Consider the following 15,750-nt stretch of genomic DNA (forward strand, 5'->3'; position numbering starts at 1 on the left):
GTACTACAAGGACAAACAGTGGGAATCCCATAAAGGAATTAAGCTGTTCCAAACAGGCTCATCTGCTATCATGAGGCATTTCACAAACTGTACATATTCCTATTTCCATGTGACATATTGACCCAGTTCAGATCATCACCATCCAAATGCAGTCACTTGCTATAAAGTGGTCCACAAAACTTTACTTAACTAATACAGCACAAAGAATAGAATTTAATTGGAGAGACACAACAAATTGGATTGGCAGTGCTTTGAAGGGAACCTAACTGCAAAAAGAAATAGCTTATTGTTCCTTAGTCACAAATGAGGGGTTTTTTTCGGGGCGGGGGCAGGGAGAACAGTGCCAGGCTTGCAAGCCCTAGAACAGTTATAGCAACAATTTTCTATCCAAAACTGCGTATCAGTTCTTGCACATCATGTCATCATAGATGAGAAGTTCCAACCATAAGTTTGATAAATGCACATCTCTGTATGAAATAATACATTTAAAAGAATGGCCAGCATTACTTGATACAAACTACTATGGACAATTTTTAGAATATTCAGGCAACAGGTTTACTGCCAAGAAAATCATCTGAAGTGAAGTTTATTTTTTTTAAAGCTAGGAAAAATAGTTCCATATATATTTTGGTGCTCTGTGAACAGGTGGAAAGATCAGATGCACCTGCCTTGTCAGCCATTTGGTACAGCTGCAAGATTAAAGACACAAGTACTGCTAATTACATCTCAGTGAAATTAGTTATAATGTATTCAGAGTTATTCTTCAAACAAAAGGCACTTTAATTTTAAGATTCTTCTCAACAGAGATTTTGCACTAAAACGAGCTTACTGATATATATTGCATTAGAAGAATATATAAACATCTACATGCAATTACAGACTATTGTCTATTTTGATACAAGCAAACTGTGAAATTGTAAATCAATGCTGTTTCTAAACTAGCATATGTTATCAAATAAGAGCTCATAATACAAACTTCCAATAGCGCTGTGATGGTTTATGCCAGACACTTTATGAAAATCAAAGCAATTTTAGTACCACACGGATAAATAAAAATCACTGAACAGCACAACAGTCATGTGACCACAGAATAGGCAAAATTTACCCATGAATGTTCATGTGACACAAAGCAGTCAAACTGATCTATTTTAAAAATTATGATTTGTACTCTTAGCCCACCCTTCACTCCATGGTCCAAGGGTGGGTTCCAAAAATATAACCATTAAAATAAACACCATTAAAATATGAATGGTAAGCACCACCAGTATCAGCATAACACTTTAAACCATGGGTAGGCAAACTAAGTCCCGGGGGCTGGATCTGGCCCAATTGCCTTCTCAATCCGGCCAGCAGACAGTCTGGGAATCAGTGTGTTTTTACATGAGTAGAATGTGTGCTTTTATTTAAAATGAATCTTTGGTTTATTTGTGGGGCATAGGAATTCGTTCATCCTCCCCCCCCCCAATATATATATATAGTCTGGCCCCCCACAAGGTCTGAGGGACAGTGGACCGGCCCCCTACTAAAGAAGTTTGCTGACCCCTGGTTTAAACTAATGGGCATAGTTCCAGGTGAGTTGCAATTCCAAGACTGCATGCAAGCGTTTTCCCATGTCACAATGACTTCCATCATGTTGGGCATATACCATCACCAGTAAGTAATGTGGCAGGGCTCACGGGTTTTATGCCTTCTAGCATTTTAAAAAACGTTCAAGATGTGACTGAGTGAATGCAAGCAGCATGAAACTGTTCCTCCACTTTACAGGGGAAAGGCAATGATGCTTTATGACTGGCTAAGTACTGGAATTATGCAATACTACATTCCTACCTTTGAAAGAATACCAAAACCAATGGCAGATTTTCAGTCATCTGATCGCTTATCATGGCACAAATAAATGCTATTTTATGGGTTATGCTGGGAGGGGGGGGGACAGGACCAGTGAAACACCTTAGCTATGCACAACAGTAGCATATATTTTATTTATTACATATACAGTCCAACTTTCCTCTAAGAAGCTCAGGGCAGCATACATGGTTAATCAGCACCAACACTTTATCCACAACAACCAAAGAATATGATGAGAGTGCTACCGTGCTCATGGCCCTGCTTGTGTGCTGGTTTGCAACTGTGGGATTAGAAAGCTGGACTAGGTAGGCATTCAGTCTGATGTACTCATGTTCTTAAGTGGGTTAGACTGAGAGATATGTGGCCACCAACGGTTTGGCCTCATTTGGAATTTTGAGGGTACCATGGGCACCAACACCCCTGGGCTGTTTCTTACCCTGATTCCACACATACTGGGGGGGAAACAGGCATGCACATGCACACATGTGGCATTCGGAAGGCAACAGAGTTAAAGCAGATTTCCTGAAGTGTACATGGTTTTGCATAAAGGTAAAAGGTAAAGGGGCCCCTGACCATTAGGTCCAGTCGTGACCAACTCTGGGGTTGCGGCGATCATCTCGCTTTATTGGCCAAGGCAGCCAGCGTACAGCTTCCGGGTCATGTGGCCAGCATGACTAAGCCGCTTCTGGCGAACCAGAGCAGCACACGGAAACGCCGTTTACCTTCCCGCCAGAGCAGTACCTATTTATCTACTTGCACTTTGACATGCTTTCAAACTGCTAGGTTGGCAGGAGCAGGGACCAAGCAACGGGAGCTCACACCGCCACAGGGATTCAAACCGCTGACCTTCTGATCAGCAAGCCCTAGGCTCTGTGGTTTAACCCACAGCGCCACCTGCGTCCCACATGGTTTTGCATAGGGTCACACAAAAAACCCACCATCAGATTAAAGCTTACATTGGTAAACTGCACAGTAAAAATCAAGAGTTCCCATTCTTTTCAGCACCACAGAAACACTGATCCAAGACACAGGTGCTCATTGGATCTTCATGATTTTTTCCCCCACACAGTAAAACCCATTACTAAATTAGAGGACACACTGTGGATACAGAGCAGGCCTATGATTTCATGGCAGGGTGTGTGTGTGTTTTTTTTTGGGGGGGGGGGTAAATTAGGAATAAACAGGCATGTGGAGGATAAATCAGGACTGAGATTATGATATGTAGGTATGGGGGAGGCAGCAATAGTAATCTCTTCCCCTGTGCCATGATCTTGCTATTGCGTCCTGGTGTCCCAAAAACAAAAAAAGCAAAACAAAACCCAGATCTGCAAAATGCAACCACACACCACAAATCTAGTTTGGCCCTACAGCAAATGAAAAAGCAAATAAAAACCACAGAATTGCAGGTGTAAGAGAGATACCTGACTGTCAAACCTACTTCGGTGAATATAGATCCCTCTTTGCAAGCAGCAAGCATTTCTGTACAGATAGAAACTTGTGTTGGAAATGCACAGAGGCCAGTCCTAGGACATGTGGACAGCAAATTGTAAGAGAAGCATGTAATCCTAGAGTCAGCTGAAAGATTCTTTAACATGTCAACAAAGACTCAAAGGTACAACCTCCTATGTTGGGTAGTATTATGATTACAATGGTGCACCTCAGGTTAAGGACTATTCTTCCACTGCCTGGGAACTGAAACAAAACATCCCTTCTTGGATTACTACTGATAGACATGGTACGGCTCAACAGTGAATCTTCATTCCAAGGTAAATGAATGTGCAGTTCTAGAACTATAATACATGCTCCTTTCTCAAAGACACTGGCATGAATGATTCTTCAGCATTTATCTATAGAAGAGTGCTATAATGCATGCATCTTTAGACAGTGGCACAGCCCTCAACGTGTCTTCCAAAAATTGTGAGGAAACTCCTGAGAAACTGCTAGATCCTCATCTCAATACCATTATGAAGTTTCCACCCCAAAATGGGAAAGTACTACTGCCCAAAACAATAAGGCTGGCATTTAAGATCAAAGCACATTTATTAAAGACAGACTGGTATTGCCCTATGATCTTCCAGACAAATGTAGAATTTAATTAAAAGGCAGCTAGCTGCTTTTTCCCTCACTCAAGTTTGTTTTATTACTTCTGTTGTATCATGTATCAACATGCATCTATTAAAAAACCAAGTCATAAAAATAATGAATGCAAAAATGAGCAGGCGAGATATAGCCTAGCTATATATCCTCTCCCTTCACCTTTCTCCAATCCACTACCTTAAAACCATACCTTGTGCCAGAAAACTTGAAACAAAAATATCCAAAACTTCAAGATTTCATGCTCAATATGTTGCATGTAAAGCATCCAATACAGAAAAATATTCAGCCAATATCCTCTTACCTGTCAATGACAATCTCCAAGTTTTCCTCTGCAACTTGTTCCATCATCCAACTATAGTTATACATATTTTAAAAGCCCTTTGAATATTTTGATTAAAAATTGCCTTTAAAAAACTTTACACAGGGGGAGGGGGCTTTTAAAGTTAAGCCACAAAAAAGCAGTTGCTCAGTCATGCATTGAGTCCCAAATGTCTGTTTCACCCAGTCAAGGAGAAACAGGTGCTGCAAACTCTCAAGGCAAAGAAATTTAAGAGTAGATTTAGCACGGCACAAAACAGAAGTTACAAAAAAGCAAATTACCAAAGTTAAAAGCTTTAGAAGTTTAGTAGTTCTGAAGCTGTGATCTACACAATACTGATCAAATGTTAAAAAGCAGCTTTGACTTTTAAAAGCTGTTTTAAGTTTGCATTCACTTTCTCAGACTGGCTGCTATTATAATCTTTTTCTGTGAGACTACCGACAGAGTATCCTTAATATTGTTACAGCCCATTAAAGAGCACTGGTGCAGCCCAATGTGAAGAAGAGAAAAAAATATACTCAGGATAGCATCATCAGGTAAAGAGGCAATATAAAATAATCTTTTCCTGCCGTCCAAGGAGTCCTTGTGAGCCACACTCTTTTCTCAGCTCTGAACCATCCCTCGACTGTCTGCTCTTACAGGCAAGCTCCTGTAAAAGGATGAGGAAGCTTTTTCAGCCTTTTCAGGACTGGATCGACAACTGGCCACCCACCTGTCAATCACATGACATCAGACAATTCAAATTTGAAACAGGGAGTAGGCACAACTTTGCTCTTTAAATGCCAGCAGCAGAGCCATATCTCCTAACCTAGCACTGTGGGAACACTTAGTGCTGACGTGAGGAACCTTTAGCCCTCCAGATACTGCTGTAGTACCACTCCCATAATCCCTAGCTATTGACCAGTCTTGCTGGGGATTATGGGAATTATATTCAGCAACATCTGAAGGGTGAAGGCTTCATCACTCCTGACTTAATGCTTAGATCAAAGGTAACAACAGATCTCTGTGCCTGATATCATATGACATCATGATGTCAGGTAACTGATACGTAGGCATGGCCTTGTAAGCCAAACTGAGAGGCCTGGGAAGCCTAAGTAGGCCCACAAGCTGGATGCTCCCCACCCCTACCCTATAAGGATCATTCTTGGTTGTTCAGGTTTCTTCCTCCAGCACTCCATTCTCTGCCTTGTTTCAGATGTATATTCATTTCCTGAGATTGTAATAGAACTCATTTGAGCACAAGGTGGGGTACAAGACATCAGATTTTAGATGAGGTACCATGAGGCGCCTATCTAGATGGAAGTGATGTGGTGACAGTGATAGGTGTCTGTTTCTTTCACAAAAATCATGTTTTACTAGAAAACCAGTTTCTACCATGCAATCCACGGTTTCCAGCCAGGGCTGAATGAATGCCATGATTCTCTAGAAAAGTTTCACTACTGGTTGCAGCAAATCGTGGTAAGTTTGTCTGAGATAGGACTTAGGAGGAAAACCTGTTTCTGAACGTCACACGCATCCCCACACCATTTCTTGCAAGTTGTTCCTGAAGGTCAGTAGACTTTCAGAGGGATACAGCGAACTGCCAAGAAGTGGGTGGGAAAGTCTATTCCAACCTATTCTATGTGTAAAACTCCACTTAATGATTGTTAGGATCATAGCTGTCAACTTTTCCCTTTTCTTGTGAAGAATCCTATTCGGAATAAGGGAATTTCCCTTAAAAAAGGGAAACGTTGACAGCTATGGTTAGGATTCAACCCATAGTCTAGAATAAATCAGCATTTTTTTTCATATGGTTGGAAATACAGGTGTGTCAATCTTTGGAGAATAAAGACTATGTCACTTTTTATGTAACCAGGGTTATAACATACATTAAATGATCTAAACTTGTATCCAATCTTTAACAAATTTAAGTGTTGTGTCCAATTCTTCCATTTGCAGAAGAACCTTGATCTCTCGGCTAATGGAAATGGAGGGGAGGTGGTTTTTGCAGATTCCCTGGTTCCCCTGTAGCTCCCTACACCACCTCCCACGCTGCTCTCTTCCACAATGCCTCCAACCTTCTGGAGCAACCAGGGGTGTGGGCAAAAGCCTTATCCCCTCCTCTTCCATTAGCAGAGGCTTCCACTGGATCGAAAGCTCTTCTACCACCTGAAGGCACAACAGGATTCAACCCTGATGTTACAACAGGTATATAGAGGAATAAAATGAATATGCAGAGCAAACAATTTAACATATTGTGCTCCAAGTAACACTGTTGCATGGCAACAAGAATCTACTGCAGGGAAGTAGAAACCTTTTGATTTGCCAAATTACAGTTCTTTCTGGAAGAAAAAGGGAAGTCAAGCAGTAGAGGAAACTAAACCTAGATCTTGAGGAAAGCTGCAGTTCATCCATTGAACTGATTGTCCACTGCTAGAACTCCCTACTCAGCCTGCTCTTTGACTCTCTCCCATACACCCACAAGACCACATTTTCAGTGCCTTCAGAAACTGTGTCCCAGCTTACTCCGATAACAAATAATTCTAAAGAATAACTACACCCTCAGTAGAAATTTACCATTTCCAGAAATTATGAATCCATAGGAAGGGGGGGAAGTGTGGTGGGTTTTTTTAATGGACATTTTAGTAAATTCAGAAATACGCAATACTTATTTTGGTATCAGAGCTAAGCTTCCTTCACTACTTTGAGAGCATAAAATTTCTTCAGTTGGCTCCAGGGAAAAACTAGTAAAGAAAGAACTTCTCCCAGAAGCACCCATACAAAAACCTTTTCCAATGCTCTAAATTAGTTTGTATTTGCTGACCTCAACTAATGAAATGTTCTCATTAAGCATGCATACCAGTAGCTCCAGACATGTATAGGTCTCCCTCATCTTAGTTTTGATTAACACATAGCTGATTAACACATAGTTTAATCAAGCTATCCAAAAGCACACCTTTAATTCTATTCTCCAGAGAGCCTGGTTGAAGTTAATAGGTCACCTGTAAATCACTACCACCGTTTTTTGCATCCATTCTGCACCCATGGCAACTCCTTGTCACCTATCAAGACCCTTTCACTTCTGGATCTTGAGAGGAAATTCTCACCAGGTGTAGTCTGGCCTGTTTAAGCAATAGGTTTCCACCTAGGTTTCAGTGTTCAGTCTTGAAGTTCAACTGTTTGGTTCAGATCAGGCTGCTCTAGCCCCCATCATGGTGAGCTTTGGACACATTATTGGATGGGCTGTTCTATGGGTCTAGGAAGAGGATTACTTCACCGGACAGGCTGCTCCAACCGTTTTCCTTTATTTAGTTAGCTTGGTCCCCTTTTCCTTCCCTGCTCCTTGATATTCCTTTCCACGTTCTGGTCTGTTGTTCTGAACTTGCTTCAGTTGAGATTTTATGGAACGCGCTTCCTCTCCCAGCGATACTCGAGCAAGTTTCACAAGGTCACAAGCTTCAGGGACTTGCATAGCTTGGACAGCTACAGCTCCAGCTCCAGCCAGTCCAGGAATATTAATCATTCTGGTGCTAATGATGAACTCCAGGCTCACTCCCACCGCCTTCTCCTCTCACATCTAGAAGGACCTTGTTGAAGCATCCCTTTCCTTTTGAACTCTGCTCTTTTCTTCCACTCTAAATTTATTCCCACAGGCACTAGCAGTGTGTACTTCTCCAAAAGATAATCTCATCCCCTACATACCTAACCAATCACTGTACTTTGCAGGAGAGTGCATCCTGCAGATACCATCCTATCAGGAAGTCTACTTCGCACAATATTGGAATTAGGCTTTTAGTCATGGTGACACCTGCCCCTTTTCAACTCCCTCATTGCATATCTTTTTTTTTTTTTTTTAATAATGTTTTTATTTGCTTTTTTCCAAGGTCAAATACATCGTCAGTTATTCAACAAAGGCAGTTTTACAGAAAGAAAAGAGAAAAGGTTATAAGTAAAAAAGAAATCGTACTTTGCAAAACAATTTTTTCATGATCTACTGGACTTCCCCACATCTTCCATCCCCTGCATCCTTTTCAATAAAATAAAGTTACAGCAAATTAATACCTTGTTTCCTGTGTTTTTGTACTTTCCTCAATTGTATATTAGGTTTAGGGGAAATATTATTAGTTCACGATTCCAACAGTCCTCAATATAAAAACTTTACCCTAGACTTTAGTCATTTCACAATCAGAACTTAAATTCCAGTAATATCAAAAATTTGGAATCTGAAGCTTGTTGTTTAAAAACTTAACAAATTCTCAACATTCACATAACTTATAATGTTTTTGTAAATAGTCCTTAAATTTTTTCCAGTCCTCTTCCACTGCTTCTTCTCCCAGGTCTCGGATTCTGCCTGTCATTTCGGCCAGTTCCATATAGTCCATCAGCTGCGTATGCCACTCTTCCAGCGTGGGTAGCTCCTGTACCTTCCAATATTTAGCTAAAAGAATTCTTGCTGCTGTAGTTGCATATAAAAGGAAAGTTCTATCCTTCTTTGTCACTCTCTGGCCCACAATGCCCAGGAGGAAGGCCTCTGGTTTCTTAGTAAAGGTATACTTAAATACCTTTTTCAACTCGTTATAAACCATTTCCCAGAATGCCTTCACCTTCGGGCATGTCCACCAGAGGTGAAAGAACGTTCCTTCAGCTTCCTTACATTTCCAACACCTTTTATCAGACAAGTGATAAATCTTTGCAAGTTTGACTGGGGTCATGTACCACCTGTATATCATTTTCATAATGTTTTCTTTCAAGGCACTACATGCCGTGAATTTCATATCGGTGTTCCATAACCTTTCCCAGTCTTCAAACATGATGTTGTAACCAATGTCTTGAGCCCATTTAATCATAGCTGATTTAACTAACTCATCTTGAGTGTTCCATTTAAGCAGCAAGTTATACATTCTTGAGAGCACTTTCGTCTTAGGTTCAAGTAGTTCTGTCTCTAATTTCGATTTTTCCACCTGGAAACCAATCTTTTTATCTTTTTTAAACATCTCTTGAATTTGGGCATAGAGAAACCAGTCTCGCACCTTATCCTTTATTTTTTCTAAACTCTGCAGCTTCCAATTATCTCCAACTTTTTCTATTATCTCACAATATTTAGCCCAACCACTCTCCATGTTAAGTCCTTTGGTGGTCTTCGCCTCCGTTGGTGACAACCACCTCGGCGTCTTATTTTCAAATAAGTCCTTGTATTTAATCCAGACATTAAACAAAGCTTTCCTGACAATATGGCTCTTGAATAATTTATGTACCTTTACCTTGTCGTACCACAAATATGCATGCCATCCAAAAGCATTGTTAAACCCTTCCAGATCTAGGACATCAGTGTTTTCTAGTAGAAACCAATCCTTCAGCCAGCAGAAGGATGCTGCCTCATAATATAGCCTTAAGTCCGGCAGGGCAAACCCCCCTCTTTCTTTAGCATCTGTTAGTATTTTAAGTTTTATCCGGGGCCTTTTGCCCTGCCAGACAAATTTCGTAATGTCCTTCTGCCACTTTCCAAAACACTCCACTCTATCCACGATCTGCAGGGTTTGAAACAAGAATAACATCTTTGGCAATACATTCATCTTTACAGCTGCAATTCTTCCCAACAAGGTAAGTTTTAATCTTGACCAGATTTCTAGATCCTTTTTAATTTCAATCCAGCATTTTTCATAATTATCTTTAAATAAGTTCAAATTTTTCCCCGTCAAGTTCACCCCCAGGTATCTCACTTTTTTAGCCACCGTTAACTCCGTTTCTTTCTGAAACTCATCTATTTCTAAAGAAGTCAGATTTTTCGCCAAAACCTTTGTTTTTTGTTTGTTCAACTTGAATCCTGCCACCTGACCAAACTCATAAATTAATTCTAAAGCTCTTTTAGTACTAGATTCTGGCTCCTGTAGTGTTAAAACCAAATCATCTGCGAAGGCCTTCAACTTGTATTGTTTACCTCCGACCTGTATTCCTTGTACCTCCCGATCCTTCCTAATCAAGTTCAGCAGTACCTCCAGGACCGAAATAAATAGCAGGGGTGATAGGGGGCACCCCTGTCGTGTTCCTTTTTCAATTCTGAACTCTTCTGTCACCACATTATTCACTATCAATTTAGCTTTTTGCTCTGAATAGATTGCTTCTATGCCATTTTGAAACGCCCCTCCCACTCCCATCCCTTCCAAATTTCTCTTCATAAATTTCCAAGATATATTGTCAAAGGCCTTCTCTGCATCTATAAAAATTAATACAGCTCTTGTGTTCATATTTGTCTGCAATAGCTCCAAAACATCTATAATGTTCCTAGTGTTGTCAGACAAATGTCTACCAGGGAGAAAGCCTGCTTGGTCTTTATGAATTACTTCATTCAGAACTTTTTTAAATCTACTTGCCAGAATGTCAGCAAAAATTTTGTAATCCACATTCAGGAGTGAAATAGGACGATAATTCTTAAGTTGAGTCTTTTCAGATTCCAATTTTGGTATCAAAGTGATGAATGCTTCTTTCCACGATTCCGGAGCCCCCTTCCCCTCCATAATTTGGTTACACACCTCCACCAATGGTTGAATCAAATAATCTTTTAAAACCTTATAATATTTGGAGGTGAGTCCATCTGGGCCTGGGGATTTCCCCAATTGCATGTTCTGAATGGCACTTTCTATTTCCTGCTGTGTTATTCTGTAATTCAGGGTTGTTTGTTTATCTTGGGATAATTTTTTCAATCCATTACTTTTTAAAAATTGAATAATCTCCTCCTCCGCCTGTGGACCTTGAGTAAACAGTTTTTTGAAATATCTCTGGAAGCACTTTCTAATTTCTTCTGGTTTCTGAATACTTTCTCCAACGACCTCCAAGTTGGTGATAGAATTCAATTTGTGTCTCTTTTTCAGCTGCCATGCTAATAATTTTCCACATTTGTTTGCTGATTCAAAAGATCTTTGTTTCATTTGTTTAATTTTCCATTCTACTTCTTGATTTATCAATTTGGCATATTGTGCTTGATGGAACTTAATTTCTCTTAACACTTCTTTTGACTTTGGGTTAAGTCTAAGTCTTTTTTCACCCTCTCGTATCTTCTCTAAAATCTTATCTCTTTTCCCATTCCAAAGTTTTTTCTTAATAGAATTTTGTTGAATCAGAAACCCCCTCATTACAGCTTTGCTTGCGTCCCAGATTATTCTCTTGTCCACCGGGGTATTCATATTGATTTCAAAATAATCCTTCAACGTTTTTTGGGCCTTCTTCACAATCTCCTGATCTCTAAACAAAGTGTCATTCATTCTCCATCTGAAGGATCCAGCTGGCACAAGTCTCAAATCCATTTTCAATGCGTTATGGTCGGAGCAAGTTTTAGGGCAGATCTCTATTTTTTTTGTCTTAGGGGCCAGCCCTCTAGTTATCCAAATTTGGTCAATTCTTGTCCATGATAGGTGAGCCTCAGAAAAGAAAGTCCCTTCTTTACCTAGTGGGTTTTTGGTCCTCCAAATGTCGATCAGGTCCATATTGTCTGTCAGTTCAAAAAAAGATTTAGGTAGTCTGCCATCTTTAGTCAAATTTTGGTTTTGTGACTTATCCATATGTGTAGAGATGACTCCATTCATATCTCCCATCAAAATGATGTTGGTATAGTCCACTCTAAATTTATTCCCACAGGCACTAGCAGTGTGTACTTCTCCAAAAGATAATCTCATCCCCTACATACCTAACCAATCACTGTACTTTGCAGGAGAGTGCATCCTGCAGATACCATCCTATCAGGAAGTCTACTTCGCACAATATTGGAATTAGGCTTTTAGTCATGGTGACACCTGCCCCTTTTCAACTCCCTCATTGCATATCAGACAGGTTGCTTCAGTAACGGCTAAAGACATTCCTATTTTAAGGAGTCTTCAAAAATCTTTATCACAGTTGGTATCTGTATTAAATTTGGATTGATTTTATGTATGTGCTGTTACTTGTTTTTGGATAGGCAACTGTTTTATATCTGTAAACTGCTTTGGCATGCCCCATGGGAAGTGATTCATAAATGAAATTGACAATGATAATGATAATGATGATATCTAATTCCTCCTCTTATACCAGTTGGGCTCTACTTATCTCTCTCTCTCTCTCTCTCTCTCTCTCTCTCTCTCGCTAAACTCTCCCTTTATTTGGTAAGGGGCTTTTCCCACCTCAAACTGCCCTAGCTGCAACTAAGCAGCCAATCCAACTTTAATGCTACTTGATTAATCAGTCCTTTTTCATTCTGTAACAACTTTTATATTAATCAATGTCTTAACTTGTAATAAAATTCTACATTTTAAAAATTCTGAAGTCTTGTTTGTTGCTGACTTCCTCTCTCTCTATATATATATTATGACTTGAAGAGTAATCTCCCTTTGGGGTACCATGTCTCTAAACTAAAGATATATTATTACATGTATCAGTCAAGTACAAGTGTACACAAGTGTGTTTGCATGAATGTATGATCTAGAACACACAAGTGACATCCACACAATATACTCAAAGCTGTCTTATATCACATTAACCAGCAACACCCCCCCCCCAAAAAAAAATCCTTGGAACTGTAGTTTGTTAAGGGTTCTCAAAATTGTAGCTGTAAGGAGTTTCTCAACCTTAATAAACTACCTCCACAGCCTCTCTCAATTGAAAGACCCACCCACACTGCAAGGCACACTCTTGGCCTATCCCCCCCTGCACTCTTAGATGATGGGTGAATGGGGGCTTAATTTGAATCCTTTGTTATGGTCCGTTCAGTGATGCAGTTTTTATTTTCAGGAACTCCAAAATCCCCTCTTTCTTTCACTGGCTGGTAAAACTCTCTCTATTCTAGCAGGCTTTTGCCTGCTGCTGTCATTGTTAATTGTCATCTCCACTGTTGTTACATTTAAATGGATTTTAATGCTATATGTTTTATCTATTATTGTTGTTGCATTTAGTAATTTATATTTCTATTGTATTCTCCTTTTTTTGAGTCTGAAAAACAACATATATATACTTTAAAAAAAAACACAATGCAACTGAATTGCACCTGAAAACCTATTAATCAATGGGACTCTTATTACATCAGTGCAGTTTGCTCTCTTTGGCCAGGACCAGTTAATAACTGGTGTTCCATATTCTGGATCAGCTGATATTTCTGAATGATCTTCAAATGTAACTCAGGTGCAGGGCGTAATAGTAAATCTGCTCAGGTATTTTATCAGTGAATGTTTAACACTGACAGTCAGTTCAGTGAGCTGTTTACAGTACTGAGATTTTAAAATACCCAAATGAATTTGCTTTGGCAAATGGGAAAACTCCTTTGACAGAGAGTGATCGGATTGCTTAAGGAATGTGCCCAACACCCACCAAATTATGCAGTAAAAGGTGGGCTCAGTGATCAATATAAGTCATGCCAAGCCCATTATAAATATGACCCCCAATTCCAACTTCTAAAAATGAATGGGCAAAAGATAGATCAGAATCTACTGGTGGGTCAGTAGGTGACTTGAAAGAGTTTCCAACTCCTAACTGTTTAACAACAGCAGCAACAAAAGTCCTCTTCTTTCTTCTTTCATATTAGGCTGTTAGGATCCCTGCTGATCTGTAGTAAATTTGTATGTATTTTTGCATGTCAACTGATAATAGTGTACAGTAGTCACATTATATGTGAAGGTCCAGTTACAGAGGCAGCATGAATACACAAATTCACATACTGTCTAGCCAAAATTTACCTGGTTGCTTTCTGGCGGGAAGGGTGGTGGGATGAAGTCCTACACAGAAGCCCTCTCAGTGTCTCCACTATCTTCCCTTCACTCTTCAACACATGGCAGTTGCATATTGCTTTGCCTCCTCTTTGGGGTATTGCAGTGAGAGTCAGGAGCAGCAACCCAGTTCCCTCACCGATGACCATGACAGTGGGGTGATCAGCTTTGGTGGCGGTGGCAGCCTTCTGGGCAATGGTTGCAGTGGAGGAGGAGGAGATATAAAGGTGGAAGGGAGAAGATGGAGGGATGCATACAGAAGTGCCAGCTCCATCCATTCTAGCCTTTTTCTTTAGCCTGCATCTCTCTCTGCCGCCGCCCTCCTCCTCCTCCTCCTCCTCCTCCTCCCTTCCACCTTGTCTCTCCCGCACCATAACTTCCCTGCTGGTTGCCGCAGTCAAGGGAGCTGGCACTGGGGCCCCCTGGAGAGAAACGAAATACTGAAATCTACAAGCTGGAGTTGAGCACATGTAATTGATTCAGCGCAAGTTAAATGCGCATGTGATGCGACAACACTGTATATAGCTCATGGCATGGTATGGATAACGAACTCTGTCCCTTGGGTCACCATTTGGTATCTGACTTCAAACCCATCATTTTGTACTCAGCTCTGGATTGGTGAATCTTGAAAGAGTTCTAGTAAACAAAAACAAACAAACAAACAAAAATAAGTTGGATCCCTGAATCCCAACATCTGCACACACTTGTTCTGTAAGACAATGGAATTGCACAAGCCACTACTTCTTATCAGGACAGAATATACGGTATATTGCCTGCAACATTGTTATCAAGCATGCCAATGCAAATTCCCTCGGAATGGTTTTATAATTTGAAAGCAGAGGTCCTTTGGAGAACCTTCTAGCCAAGGTTTTGTTTTTAACTGAAGAAGTTGGGGATCAAACCTAGGCCTTCAGCATGCGACACATGCGCTCTAAACCTTTGTTTTCACATTTTCACTCATGACAATGAATGCTTCACTGCTCAATAGCAGATGTAGCAAATGACAGCCTCCCTCACAAATTTGGAGATGAAGAACTGAGTAGCAGTTGGGTAGTAACCCTCAGTTCCACAACACAATTGCTTCATTTAAGATGAGAGTTAGCTTAGATGGACTTAGCTCAGCATGACAGCATGAAGACCAAGTGTCTAAGGCCTTCCAGAAGTAATTGCAGGGCAAAACATTTTATTATTCTTATTGTTAAATTTGTATACTGCCCTTCATCTGTAGATCTCAGGGAGGTTCACAAAATCAAAATACAGTATGAAAACACAAAATACATAATAAAAACAAGAGCAAACAAACAAAAGACGCCCACAAACCAATAACCACCCACAAACAGATTTAAAAGGGTATATATGGGAAGTTAACGAGCCCAAAGCCTGCTTGAAAAGGAATGTTTATCCCTGTCCATGTCAAAGGGAAACACTTTTGCACAAACCATGGTGTTGAGTATCCCCACTATATGTATGTTTGTGTGTGCATGTGTGCTCAAGTGCATACACATGCACACACACACATTTTTAAAAAGAACTTGCTTTGGTATAGCTCCAGACCAGCAAGACAGACGGACAGACAGACATTTATTTAATTAATTTGTACACCACCCTTCATCCGAAGATCACAGTGGTTCACAACATAAAAGTATGACATGAGAACACAGAATACACAATAGAAAAACAAACCAATACCCCCTCCCAAAAATACATTTAAAAGACTATAGAAAGTTATAGAACGTTTAATTAGCCAAAAGCCTGGTTATAGAAAAATGTTTTTGCCTGGTGCTT

The 15,750-nt window shown here is 40.1% G+C and overlaps 1 protein-coding gene across 2 annotated transcripts in view; it reads right to left on the reverse strand.

Annotated features, from left to right (window-relative positions):
• The window catches only part of ENAH (ENAH actin regulator), a 70,567-nt gene that overhangs the window by 47,677 nt on the left and 7,140 nt on the right, over positions 1–15,750 (reverse strand). The window contains exon 1 of one of the 2 annotated variants that reach the window (XM_081903901.1): positions 4,244–4,302. The exons of the other annotated variant lie outside the window; for it this stretch is intronic. Within the exon in view, the coding sequence (XP_081760027.1) occupies positions 4,244–4,290 (47 nt within the window). The 5' untranslated portion in view covers positions 4,291–4,302. Of the gene's footprint in view, positions 1–4,243; positions 4,303–15,750 lie in introns of those variants that run through there. 2 annotated transcript variants of the gene reach the window in all.

Source organism: Podarcis melisellensis, assembly GCF_964234715.1.
Source record: "Podarcis melisellensis genome assembly, chromosome: 3".
NCBI lineage: Eukaryota > Metazoa > Chordata > Lepidosauria > Squamata > Lacertidae > Podarcis > Podarcis melisellensis.